The sequence below is a fragment of the Toxorhynchites rutilus genome, chromosome 3, assembly GCF_029784135.1.
Source record: "Toxorhynchites rutilus septentrionalis strain SRP chromosome 3, ASM2978413v1, whole genome shotgun sequence".
NCBI classification, from domain to species: Eukaryota; Metazoa; Arthropoda; class Insecta; order Diptera; family Culicidae; genus Toxorhynchites; species Toxorhynchites rutilus.
Genome location: NC_073746.1, coordinates 294,218,547 through 294,233,277, shown reverse-complemented (window position 1 = coordinate 294,233,277; position 14,731 = coordinate 294,218,547). Strand labels below are relative to the sequence as shown.

Below are 14,731 nucleotides of genomic sequence, written 5' to 3'. Positions count from 1 at the left end.
TACTAACTTGTTTTGTGCTATTTGCAGATTATTTCACGCGCTGGTAAACTACTAACTGTGAGTGTGGTTTTGTGGTTGTGTCGTTGTCGTTGTTAACGTGTACTGTGTGGAAAATGATCCTTCTCGGCTAGAGGAGATAAATCATGCAAACGTGATCGGGAACCAAGTCACGTGTGCGCAAGTGAAGAAGTAAAAATTTAAATCGTATAAATGATTTGATGATTCATTGTTTCCTCGGATGATGAGACCTGCTCAGTGAACGCGGGGGTCGTACACGTGTATGTTTGATAGTTGCGCAGTAATGGTTACAACAATCAAAATCACAGGCGACGGAGTGTTTATCCAGTCTAATTCGTATCTTAGCAGCGGTCACCATCACCATCATCATAGTCGGTCCCAGTCGTCACCTTCGTCGACGGAACATAACCCGCTCAGGGAGCGGAGCGGATCAGGAAGTGATCAGGCGAGCACCAGTAGCGGAGATCTTGAGGAACATCAGATGAGTAGATTTGGTGGCACCAGAAGAGTCGAACGGGACGACAATAATAACCGAGAGTTGGGTCCGAAACTGTTCTACGGTAGCGATAGTAATAACAATTTCCCAAAAGTTTCCCATCGACGATATCAATCGGAAGAGGTTCTAACTCGTCATCAGAAGACCAGCGGTAGCTCAGATGGTTCGGACGCGGTAGATGTTGTTGGTCCGATATATTACAACAGCGGTACCGAATCGGATGATCAGTTCACGATCTCCTTCTTGAACACCCGCGGGCGCAACGGCAAAAATTACCTCAACCAAAAGTTCATCGTTTACAACAGCAAGAAACCAAAGCCCTCCACCGGCCTTCAACAGAACGGGTACTATCCGAACCAGTACCATCAGTATCTGACCGGTCGATTGAAGCCGGCCTTCTCTACATCCGTTCTCACATCCCCTGCACTAATTAGCAGCACTCCGACCAGCTACGGCAGACCCGCAACTGCAACTCCGCCTCCGGCGTCCCACGGTCTCGCTAAATCAACATCCAGCCTGCAGCAGCAGCAACAGCCGCGGATAGCTTCTCCTGCTCTGTCCTTCTCCGTATCGTCACTTTCACCTCCCAATGGGTTCTCCTGGACACCACCACCACCGCTTGTTCCACTAGTCGCCATTGCTGCCACTTCATCATCTGAACTTGGTTAGTAGATATTTTTATTTTGTTTATTTCCTCTGTTTGTATGGTTGCTTGATTACCGTTTTCCTTTCAATTTTTTGTTTTCGAAATTGTTGTACAAAAACCGTCGATGATAACCACCTACTCTCCGTCATCATTTAAAAGTGACAGTGGGCTTGAAAGGAAAAGTATCTCCGTTCGTTCACTTTTGCTTTCGTCCCTTGCGAAACACGGTAAACAGTATGCCGATGATAGGCGCTTACGCGTGTAATGTGATGCAATAGGAGATGCAAAGAGCGTGAAGAGAAACATATGCATAATGTACTAATAGAGTGTAAATTGGACGAACACACCCTGTACTGTTAAATGATATCGTAGGAAAGACTTGGAGGGGAACGAAGTCATTTTTTTTCATTGTCGTAATTGACGAATGGGAAAACATTCAGCAAATATATCAGCGGAACAAAGTGTAACATTGATTTTATAGTAATTGTATCGTTTGGACATACAGTTACCGAGAGAAATTACAAACGAATTTCCTGACACCTGAAATAAGATTAGATTGGATCTTTCAACATATTTTCTACTCTTCACCCCTTCTGTCACTCGGGTCTTATTTTGAATCATCCATTTGCAGCAACTTCGTTCCGTTCGTAGTTATTTTTAACGTTTCTTTCCGCACGTCATTAGGAAAGAACCCAAAAATTATCTTGCCCCACTGGGGAAAAAAGAAAAAGAAGGAAAACATTGCTTATGTTTTTTCGCTTTGCCCCGGTCGCATGTGTGTGTAGATTAATTATAATGCGTTCTATGTGTGGCGTAGCCTTCCGAGCGATAATTTTTTTCAACAATCTCTCAATCCCTCTAACCCCGTATTGTGTGTTCCATTTTGTCGCTCCTGTAGCGTTTCCGTTTTGTTTTCTTTTTTTTTAAGGTCATATAACCTCACTCGCAGTGTTTGGAAATCTGTCAATATCGAATGAACCGCAATGTGTCATGCTACTAAGCATTCGCGAATATATAACCGAAATTGATTGGATGATCCAGATTTTTTTTTCTTTTATTATGATCCAGATAATTGTACGAATGATAGTATTCACTTTTGTTGCACTAAGTGAGTATACGAAGCGTAATGTAACTATACAAATCAACCACCGAACCATAGTAAACCCCATTGTCCGTATTACCCACAGTTCCCCTACCAGTTTTTTGAAAACCGAAAAAACACCCAAAAAATTCCATAAATGGTGCCAATGAAAATTGTCATATCGAATTTTCATACGGGACTCCCTGCGAAAAGTTGACTTGCACGATAAATTTTTTGTTGAGAAAAATCAATTTCAACTTTATATTCACATTTACTTACTACAAATATTAGATAGCGGAAAAGTAATCCATTATTTTGGATAAAATTCAAAACTATTCTTAATATGCTTCGGATTGTCCGATTTGGGTCAAATATACACAAAAACAAAAACAAAAACAAACAAAAAACAAAAAAACAACAAGAGATTTTTGTTAGTGTGAAGTGCCACCTTTACAACGAGCTTAAAGGATCGGTATTACGCGAGATATTGATCACTGAAGCAAGCCAACGAGAAAATAATAAATAACTTTTTCCTCAACCTAATAACTACATTAAATTTGTAATATCTTAAAGTTTTTAAGTATTAAAAAGTGTAAAATATAAATTTACATTCCCTTCTTTGATCTAAATTTTGTAGGACTTATAGTTTTTGAGTTATTTTTTCAAATTAAAAAAAAGTCTCTTTCAAAAAGTTCTTAAATTTTTTTTCTGGAGATTTCAAGTATGCAAAATTGCCAGGTCAATCACCGGTGACTGACACCGAGTTTTCGCTCAGGCTGCGTCAGTCACCGGTGGCTGACAGTATAATATATGATAATAAAGGTAACTATTATAAGCATATAAGCTTCTAAACATTTCCTTTCGAACAAAAATACCTACCACTACAATAAGATACGATGGCCCTAATACGTTTGAAAATTTCCATCGCTATAAAACCGTGGCATTCCACGTGTTAAATGAGCTATGTCCTTACACCCACAACGTTTCACAGCAATCCGAGATGGTACTGCCAACTCCTAAGAAGAGCCGGTCTGAAATTCGTCACCAGCGAAGTACAATTGAAATATATTGTTGCGAATACAATCGAAAACAACCATCGTGTATGATTTTATTCATGTGAAAACAGAAGAAGACCCCAACCCCAACCGACAAAAAAATTAGAGGAACAAATTGCAATGGTGTTGCAGTGAAATTAAGGAATATATAAGTTGGGTGTCAAAAAATAAATTGTAGAGCCGTTAGAGAGCTTCAATTTGGTTGAGAGAAACATAAAATCATTTCAAACGAAAGCAACTGAATTGTCTCACGTAGCGTACTTTTTAATGTAGAGCCGTGAAAATTTTGAAAATTTTGAAAAAAAATTGAAAATTTCGAGTTATTGATTACATTAGGTTAAGCATATTGTCAGCTATCTCATTTATCAGATTTTTAAAATCACGCGTGCAGCAGGAATAACGTATTGAAATTGTTTTGAATGTTCTACGAAAACCCCTTAAAGCACCAATCTTCAAGTTCATTTTTCTCGAAATCATAAAAATGTCACATGGTCCAGGCTGACTTAACACCGAGCAATTGGTTGTGTGTCCGCTACTAAGCGAACGATCATGAGCCTATCAAACACGCTCTGTTAGTTGTAGCAATAAATATCGGTAATTGGTGCTATGATGACACAACAATGGAAGCCTCATATCAAGAACCCTACTGTGTACGGTTCAATTGTGGAGATTCGAACAATAAGAATACTCTTACGTCGAAAAGGGCGGTTTTCGAAAATCATATGAAAAGCAAAGGTCTGGTCATTTACGATAATTATCCGACAAGTGCGACTCGATGCATCGACTTTACTGAAATGGACTCGACGAAACGTGATTGACTGTTACAGAAACGGGACCATAAACATTATTCACCTCTTTATCCGCCCGACTTGGGTTTTTACCGAAGTAAAAATGTAAAATATGGCGATCAAATACAATGCTGAGTCGAGCAATCACTTAAATGTTCGAGAGCTGTGTTTAGTACGAAATCATATATTTCCAACGCCATCTAGCGTAACATGATCGCGCTCATACAACGCGAGCTACTGATCAGTAACGCCATATATTGAAATATAATGGTTTTCTTCTTACTACATCTCACCTTATACCCTGGCTCTGATCAAAATTGAATGAATTATACTCTTGCACTAGCCACATAAATCCCATCTAATTTGTTACACATAAATCACGGAACTGTATCGTAGCATTGCTTCTCGTGGTGACAAAGTGGGGTCAAAAGTTTAACGAGACGACGCGACCTTCAAATTCCACACCCATAAACAACTGTCGTTGTACAGATTGCACAAAAGGGAAGCCAAACAGCAGGCGGAAGGAGTGAAGGGGAGCACACATGCTGAAACATTTGTGTCGTTTTTATGAATGCCATAAAAGCAGCAGCAGCATTGTTATTGGACGGTAGAGAGAGCCCCACAGAAGTGTCAAGCGCGATCAATTTCCAGTTATACTCGCGACGACGACAACGATTGCAACGAAAGGAAAATCAGCTCGAAACCTACGAAGAGGATGGCGAGAAGGCTACGACGAGTGATAAATTACAATCATTTCATCCGTCTGCGAACGGATGGATGGATGGGGTTCGGTGCATGCCAGACAGATTGGCCGAGATTGCGAAATAGTGGCAATTACGAATTGAAATGGCTCTAATAAAACTGTACACTTTTGTCTGTGATTTGCGAACACCGTTGTTCGTTCTCGATGTATATCATTGGTTATGTTTAGTACTGCCACCCGTACAGTATATCGAATCAATTTTGGACTCGTGATGATCGGTGATAAATCTATTTGCTGCATGTTTCAAGTGTGTTATACTATAATTGAATTCAACGAAAAATGAAGCTTTTAAATTAGCCACATACAAAACAAAACGCGTGCCACGCTCCATGCTATAACATGACTATCGCATGGTACGAAAATTTAACGCCAGCAAACATCCTGCGAATGCTTGTAAAACGGCTCCAACGGTCCACTACTTACGCCACACATTTTGCTCATTACCTGCGGTATAATTTTCCTCTGCATGGTAATAATCCAAATAATCGTATCGTAACCGCTCAATCACACTCCATAATTTCGTTCAGCTTAACATACGAAATTATGCATAGAGAGCAACATATTCGAACGCATAATAAGCCGCACAAGCGGAGCCAATAATCAACAGAACAAAAAAAACCGAAACGATCCTGAAGCCGAAACGTCAATAAACCGTCGGCAATGAACCACACACAAATCGAGAGGGGGGTGGTTGAACGGATGGCTTCATATGGATCTGCAAACAAACTTGGGGTAACATGAGCCAATTCTGGAATGTACAACTTGTATCACATATGTTTGAAAAGCAAGCCGAAAATAATATAACGAACAAGCATTTGAATAGAGAGGGCCGGCCGCAATTCCATTATTAGACAGACATACCCCTTCCTTCTACCCATAAGGATTGGTGGGCTGTCTCGGCGGCGGTGGCGATCTAATTTCAATTGTATCGATGCCGTAAAAGTGCAAGTGCATGGCAGCAAATAATGTGTGATTGACGGACAGGTTTTTCTATGTTCGTGTGAGGGGATGCCAGTTGTGTTGTGTTTCATTGTGTGATTTTGGAGGATTGCTAATTGACATCTGTTGGGTGAAACAATGGAAGTCTGACAAATGATCGAACGCGAGCAAATGGTCGATGTTTCTAGAAAGCCAAACTTCTGTTGACTGAAACGTGGAAATAAAAACGAAACGTGACAGTGAATATCTGATATATTTAAAAATATTTCATCACTGATAATCTTGAGTTCAAGATCAAGGTTATTGAATATTTTAATCTTTGAATATTAGAATCTTTGAAGCTTTGAATCTTTGAATCGTTCAGTCTTCGAATCTCTGCATCTTTCAATCTTTCAATCTTTATATCTTTATATCTTTGAATCTTTCAATCTTTGAATCTTCGAATTTTTGAATCTTTAAACTTTTGAACCTTGGAACCTTTGAATCTTTGAATCTTTAAATCTTTGGTTTTTTGATTCGATTATATACAGTAAAAATAAATTGGAGACTGTATACTAGAGTGCCAATGAATGTATGGGAAAAATCGACCCAAAAATTTCAAAAAGTTACCCTATACAAAATGTTCACCACCGCGAAAAAACACCCTATGCCGAATATCAGCTCAATCGGACTTAAGGGAGAGTGGCGCAAAGCGGTCAAAGTTTGAGTTTTTTGAAAATCGAAAGTATGGTTGTGGGTGCCAATGAAAATAGTTATCTCGATGTTTCCTTAGGAACTTGCTACGGAATGTTGATTTGCACGATAATATATCTTATGCAAAATGTTAGCTCATTCGGACTTCATTTATTGGTGTCACAAACGTTAAAATTTGAGTTTTTTTTAAATGAAACGACGTTTTATGTCGTTTTAAGACATTTGGCATCAAAATTTTTTTTTCCAAAACCCCGATTTCCTTTACTCCCCCCTTTGGATGTTTTTTCGATTCTCAAAAAACTCAAACTTTGACCGCTTTGCGCCTCTCTCTCTTAAATTCGATTGAGCTGATATTTTGCATAGGGTGTTTTTTCGAGGTGTTGAACATTTTTTATGGAGTAGCTTTTCGAAATTCGATATGACCATTTTCATTGGCTTCCCACTGTATACTCCATGATCAGAAAGTACCGGGAATTTTTAAGTAAAACCAAATAGAGTTAAATTTCAACTCAGTCTCTGTGCATCCCTGGTAGGCTGACGAACGGATGATCGATCGGCTGAAATCTTTTTCCACGAAGTTGCATCTTCAACTTGGGGAACATGAAAAAAATGGGATGGGGCCATGTCAGGTGTTCAAATAATTCAGTACAATTCGGGCTCGGTGTGATGGTGCGTTGTCATCATGCAAAATTCAAGAAATGTTGGCCCACATTTCCGGCCGTTTGCGACCTACAGGCAGACACTAATGATCGGATGGAACTAAAACCTGACAGATGTGCGTCTTAAAATTGTACCAACATAATAACGATTTCCGCATGCACGTTACGTTTAAATAAAAAAAATCCCTTTACTTTCTGAACATAGTGTATAATCGAGTGCGCCCTGTATTGAGAGTTCTATGTTGATAGAAATTTTATCAGATTGCTATCCATGTTGATTTTCAATTGTTCGACGCTCAATGCGCATCTTTATCGTGTAGGTCTTGCTAACATTTTATGCAATCGTAATCAAGGATATCCTGATATCGAACTCGTTGTTTTGTCATGTAGAGAATTTCACAATGGAAAAACTAAACTAATTGGCGATTCGGAGGTTTAAGAGGTACATTTATGCATATTAGCTCATGATATCTTAGTCACGATCTTACTCTTATGTTTCCCATATTTTTCCTTAGTTAAAGTTTGGGGAGTTGAAGCGGCTGACCTTCACTTCCTCAAATGCTCTTGTCAATTCTTTTTTGCATGATAGTTCCAGAATCTTTGTACTATTTAATTCACTTCAATAAAGGAACACAAAGCAAAACGCGTCAACGCGAATTTCAATTAGTCCAATAACACAACAAAATAGATAATTAAAATCGAACGGTCCCGTTGTCTAATGATGCTCGAACAAACATTTGTGGTAATTGATGTTAATATTTAAAAATTTAAGTAATTTATTTCGGCTTTGAAGCTATTTCCATCAAAAGTGTTAACAGATAGTGTTACTTTTACACTTATTCTAAACGATTAGTATGAGTGTGAAAGTAGCCATCTACATCGTCGTCATAATTCCAAGCAATAGTCGCTCCCATGGCAACCTAGCGTTTGTGGGCAACGTTTTCAAACTAACTCTCAGCATCAACATGCTCTGTAAGCGACAAGAAACACACGAAACCGGATTGGCACAGGCATTGATTAATCAGAACGGGGGATTTTCATTCAGAAAACACTTGACATTTTTAAATTGTTCGATAGTTGATTTCATCTATCTATATTAGGGTGACAATGGATGTATGGAAAAAAATTCATCATCGAATTTCAAAAACCGAGCATGTACAATTTGTTAATTGGCTCACAAAAAATGACCTATGCAAAGTTTCCGCTCAATCGGACATAATTTAGGGGTGCCTCAAAGTGCTCAAAGTTTTGATTTTTTTATCCTCGAAAATCTTTCAATTTTTTTTTGATGCCAAATGACTGGGGAAATTGCATGAAACGTTGAGATCTGGTGTCATCTCGAAAACAAATTTTTGGCCGAAAATCGACTTTTTGGGACTAAAGGCAATGAAGGTTTGGAAAAAAAAAATTATCCAATGTAAAGAATCGACCATGTACATTTTGTTTATTGGCTCAAAAAAAAAACCTGTGCAAAGTTTCAACTCAATCGGATATGATTTAGGGGTGCCTCAAAGCACTCAAAGTTTTGATTTTCCCAAAAAGTTGATTTTCGGCCAAAAATTGTGCCATGAGGCACCTCTAAAAATTATTTATTTTTAGTATTTTCTTCGTAATGACATGAAATGGAGAAAATATGGGTGTTTCTCAATTTTCTAAAAATAATATAAACTTTTTTTTTCTCTATTATAGTGACTTTTAACACATTTCGGCTGGTTCGTCACTTTTACTTCCATTTTTGGAAGAATGTCGGGAGTGAGAATTGAACTCATGAACTCTGCCTGAGAGGTATGGATGTTACCACTACGCCAGATCGCCTCCATAATAATATAAACTATGAACCACAAGTCAAATTTTTTTTGGAAGTTTTCACTTTAAAGGTGGCATTGGAGGCGCCATAATATATTGTTTTTCGAAAAGTTTATTAAGTTTATTAATATTTTCCATTTGCTCTTAAGATCGGTTGAGCGGTTCTAAAGTTACAGATATTCCCCAATGAGCGTGTTAGTAAAACAGCCGTCTCTAAAATACCTTGACTGATACCAAGGCGCTTATATAAATGTATTACAGGTGAAGCAACTTCTTCACTCCAATAAGAAGGGGTTTACGGTTTGTGGAGCGGGGGTTGTTTGATTTGTTATTGCTAGGATACGCCATTTTTGCATTTTCACATGCCAGAGTAGTGGATGAACTGGATGAGAATGAAATTCATCCCTTCTTTTTCACATAAATTCACGAAAGCCGAACATAGTAGGCATCATTCGATTAAGCGTCGTAGCAGTTTGTAGAGAGCCGCCGGCAGCGTTCTGATGATTTTCCTGTTCTTCCGACCGGGTAGAGATTTTCATCAAAGCTGTTTGTAAGTAATACCGACAACAATTTCAATATGGCTGGAAGTGCATTTAATATGATTGTTTCACCTGGTATATATATATTAGGGTGGCAGCGAAAATGGTCATGTAAAATCTCAAAAACCGATCATGTACATTTTTATGTCTGTGCAAAGTTTCAGCTCTATCGGACACGATTTAGGGGCGCCTCGAAGCGCTCAAAGTTTTGATTTTTTAATCCTCGAAAATCTTCCAAGTGAGGAGTAAAGAAAATTTGGAAAATAGATTTTTTTCGATGCCAAATGACTTAGAAATGCATGATCTGGTGTTATCTCGAAAAAAAAATTTTGGCCGGAAATCGACCTTTTGGGACATAGCCTGAGAGGCAATGAAGGTATGGAAAAAAATAATTATCGAATCTAAAGAACAGACCATGTACATTTTGTTTATTGGTCAAAAAAATGATCTGTGCAAAGTTTCAGCTCAATTTATGGGTGCCTCAAAGCACTCAAAGTTGTGGAAGATTTTCGAGGATCAAAAAATCGAAACTTTGAGCGCTTCGAGGCACCCCTAAATCGTGTCCGATAGAGCTGAAACTTTGCACAGACATAAAAATGTACATGATCGGTTTTTGAGATTTGCACCCCTAAATCATGTCCGATCGAGCTGGAACTTTGCAAAGATAATTTTTTTGGACCAATAAACAAAAAAAATGACACTTGCAAAAAATGGATTTTTATTTTGTTATCATAAATATTGATTGTATTTGTTTTTTTTTTATAGTTTAAATGATTTCGGGACCAATTGCGTCATATTTTTCATATTTTTTCTTGAAAGCTTGAAAGCTTTTTATACAACATATCCAAAAATCAGATAGATGTGTTTATTCGTTTTGGAGATATGATTTTTCAAAGTTTAGATGTTTTGATTGCAATAACTCAATGAACAGAAAATAGGAACATGGGAAATATATATATTTTTTTGCAAGTGTGATATTAAAAAAAAAGCTCATAGGCTTCAATTTGATATGTCGATCATCGGTTCAGTAGTTCAAAAACTATGAATTTTTCAATAAAAACATTTTTGGAAAAAGGGGAAAATTTGATTTTTTGAAAAATAATAACTTTTACCGAAAAAAACACCTCTCTGGTTTTTGGATATGTTATGAAAAAAAATATAAAAAATAGCGTTCTTGTGAAAAACTAATAAAATCAATAATCATGAAGACAAAATCCATTTTTTTGCAAGTGTAATTTTTTTCGAAAAAAGATTGGTTCAATGCATTTAATTTGTTATGTTTATCATCAAAATTGGTGTGGTAGTTCAAAAGTTATGAAAAAGTCATTTTTGGAAAAAAGGTAAAAGGGGGATTTTTGGGGCATCCTCAAATAGAAATGGACACCATAATAAAAAAATTTAAAAAAAAGGGGTCTAATGATTTGCGACAAAGAACAAAATTACTACTTTTCACGAAAATCTTAAAACCACTAATATTAGTAGTTATCAAACCCCTTCCTTCATTTATCTAGTGAGACTAATCAACTGTTTGAAAACAGATGATTTTTCAGACCGCCTTAATTTTGAATTATGGAAAAACGAAATAAAAAAAAATATCTGGAATTTTCCTAAAAGGAGGTTGTTTATGTGAAATCGGTGCATTTTTCATGGAGTTGCTGGACATTGGCCAAAATCTGTATTTTTTCCCTGTGGTTTAATGGAATGGTTTTGTGCACCGTCACAATATGTATTAATTTATCAAAGTATTATTGTAGAAAAGTTTGCATATTTTTGTATTCTATGAGGTTTGGTTTCTTTTAGGTTATGTTATCGAAATTCCTTCCGCACACATTAGTTTTAAACTGAATTTATAGCCCAATAAAGTTATATAAAATTGAATGACTTCGATTGTAAGTAGCCAATAAATTAAGCTATCATTTGGTGCAAAAACATTGTCATATGACTACTCTCCGTGGACATGGAAAAATATCAAAGTTGCTGAATGATTTTTCGAACGGCTGGTCGAGGTAAATTTCAAAATTTGAAGAATTTTTTAGCCTATATTTTGCCAAGGTGACTAACATTTGTTAACAATAGATTGACCTGACCGTATTTCTTTTTTTTCAATTCAGCGGTGTTCAAATCGATTCTCGGTCGTGATAAAAACCAACCTGCTGGCATTGATATTTAATGCTATCGTCACGAATCGATATCGATTGCAGTATGTCGTCGTCGCCGTAGCTGCCATAAGTCCTAAACATGATTACTCAGGCACATGTGCCACCCCTACACGGTTTAACATTGGGGGTGTACGGTTTGCACTTGTTTGGACTTTAGACACGCCTTATAAGAATGCGCTCCGATCATCAGCTTAATCAGTTGAGCGCTTGCGTGGTGAGAACAAAATCGTGAATTGAGCTGGGTTTTTCAATTTTGGCCACATCAATTCGGCTGATATGCACTTGTGTTTGTGTGCCTGTGACTGTGTGCACCAACGGCGATTCCTGCGGTTTACTACGGTTGTTGACTACTGGTGGTGCTACTGTTTGCACCGCAGATGATTACCCATATAACAGCGGAACGCCCAGTGCTGCGGAGTTGTGGTGAACTCATTCGCAAATGAAAAGATGCGGTTTTGCACGAACGTGTTTTATTGTTGACGATGGGTGGCTACCACCGACACGACGTGTGTTGCATGCTTATTGACAGGAAATATAATTCTGACGCCCGATGGGTTGTTTACCAAACCTGGGGTTATTTTGAAGCACGTTCGGTCTTCTCTTTGGATTTTGCACCCGTTAGTTAAATATCAACAAATTTAGATTATATCGTCTAATTGGATCAATCACTTTGATATGGTTACTTTCACGACGTATTACGGCATATGTCGAACATATGAGTGAAATGTTACAATCTCTCATCAAATATGATATTGCACGTAACGTAATGATGACTCCGCTCAAAATGTTGAGTCCATATCATTTGAAAACTGCTACTAATTGAGCAGTTTCTATTAATAGAGCTGAAAAGGAAAGTTTCTTGCCTATATCGCGCACGTGTGAGCTGCACTTTGCTGTGGACCAAAAAGTGCATGAGAAGCGGAACACAGTCACGATGAAAACGAAAGATAACGATGCGCTGTACAATCATATCTATAAAACCAGAGCACACCCCCATCGCTCCAAATGAGGGATTTTATCGCACCCGAAATGGGCCACTAAAAGTGCACCTTGAAACTTTTAATTACCCTCGTCGCTCTAGCGTGACTTGCATACACAATCACTGACACTAACTCGATCAACACCCATCCCATACCCAAAGTTTGTTCCCGGAGATGCATCATTCGTTTACCGAATATTTAGGTCAAGGTCTTTCCGACTCCGACCAACTTCGTCTGAGCGCAACCAGCTTCCAGGGTCGGATCTTCTTTTCACGTTGTTGATATTGCATATATAAAAAGTATGGCGTGTAGGGGGAGTTCGAGTGCTTGCCCTCCCGTCCACTGAACCCCGAGTGTTTGGGATGAAAAAATAAACGAAAAGCGAAACCACCTCGTACTGGGTTTTAACGACATGAACAGCATTTTCCCTTCCGGAAGTGATTGTTATTAGTCGCATTTTCTCCCCATCAGCAGTGTATTTATGCATTTATTTCTAGCGAGTGGCTGCTGCTGCTGCAGCAACTGGGGTTCCTGGATTGTTCTTGTTTGTTCTTGTTGTTCTTGTTCTTGTTCTTGTTCTGGAGTGTCATTCGAGTTTCGGAAGTGACTGAGCAGTTTTCGTTGGTGTTTTTTTTTTAACATGGCTTCACCCGAATGCGCTCCGCTTTGAGAAGTGGGAAAAAGGTATACTGCGAAATAGGAAAAAAAGGGATACTGAACGAATTGAATTGACGACAGACGGTATTGGGTTTTTAGTGTTGTCCCTCGCGAGGAAAAAATTCAATTGATGGGTTTTGTACCAACTCGTCTATGAGTCATTGAAATTAGACATCAAATCAAAAAAAAAACAATGAATTCAAAAACCATAGCATTTCCAATTTTTGTGATAACTGAATTGATTAAAGAACTCTAATAAATACAAAAGGTTAATGATGTAACATAACGAATTTGTACATAAATACATAAGAATTAAGTTTTATTAAATTATATCTCTGTTTTTAAGTTTATTAAATTATATCTCTGATAATCAACTCAGACTCAGTTGGTAATAGTTCCGTGCTGCTTAAATGGTCCGTTATGGCTCAAAATCTCTAATTAATGTGATAAATGTGAATAGAGTGGCAAAATAATGAGAAAATAAAAAGAAAAGAGAAAATAAAAATAAACAATAAAAACCCATGAAATAGAAAACTTGAGGAACAGAGAAATTCTGAAGAGGAGTGCGAATTAATAATAATTCGTTGTTTTATATTTCGAATATGAACAATTGAAAGAGATTCATTGACTTTGTAAAATGAGCATTTCAAAATAAATTATTAATGCCGAATTGGAAACGAAAACAAAGAAAAATAAATTACAGGTATTCCTGTAATTTAACCTGTATATTATAGGAATTCAAATTTATAAAAACGAGAAAAAATAGAAAATAATAACTACTTCCGGGAACAGTCAAGAAACTTGTTAATGGGAAACCGAATCGTTTAATAAAAAAAAAATTGTCACAAAAATTTTGATTTTTTTTCATGTTCATTGGAAGCATTTGAGGTCATAATAGTTTGTTTATGTGAATCATAAAGAGTAAACAACTCATTGTTTTGACATCTTTATAACATTAACACGTTGACTGCCTCGTCAGTCACCGGTGACTGACAGTATAACATATGATAATAAAGGTAACTAATATAAGTATATAAGCTTATAAGCATTCCCTTCCGAACAAAAATACCTTCCACCACGATAAGAAACGTTGGCCCTAATACGTTTAAAAATTTCCATAGAGTCGCTATAAAACCGTGGCACTCAACGTGTTAAATGAGCTTAGAAATAACAAAAAAATATTTAATTGAATGTGTATAATATATATGCCATAGCAATATAAGAGCAATATGAGAGAGCGAAGCGATTCCAAGCTGACGTTTAGTCTGAGAGAAAGAGAGGTCTGCTCCCATAATACAAACATTTTAAAGCTCTTCAAAAATGTGCTTTTATTTGTTCGTTTCACCCTTCAGCACACGAAAGCATTTTTCCTGTCGGAGTCCCTAGTTTGGGTTTAGGTTTTCGTCGGTTTATTTTGTCGATTTAATTAGACTATATACTACATTGGCTGAT

The 14,731-nt window shown here is 37.4% G+C and overlaps 1 protein-coding gene across 5 annotated transcripts in view; it reads left to right on the top strand.

The window, feature by feature from the left end:
- Positions 1–14,731, top strand: part of LOC129775388 (tyrosine-protein kinase CSK) — a 114,661-nt gene that overhangs the window by 30,178 nt on the left and 69,752 nt on the right. For 2 of the 5 annotated variants that reach the window (XM_055780083.1, XM_055780084.1), the window contains exon 2: positions 28–1,178. The exons of the other annotated variants lie outside the window; for them this stretch is intronic. In XM_055780083.1, the coding sequence (XP_055636058.1) occupies positions 281–1,178 (898 nt within the window). In that variant the 5' untranslated portion in view covers positions 28–280. The remainder of the gene's footprint in view (positions 1–27; positions 1,179–14,731) is intronic. 5 annotated transcript variants of the gene reach the window in all.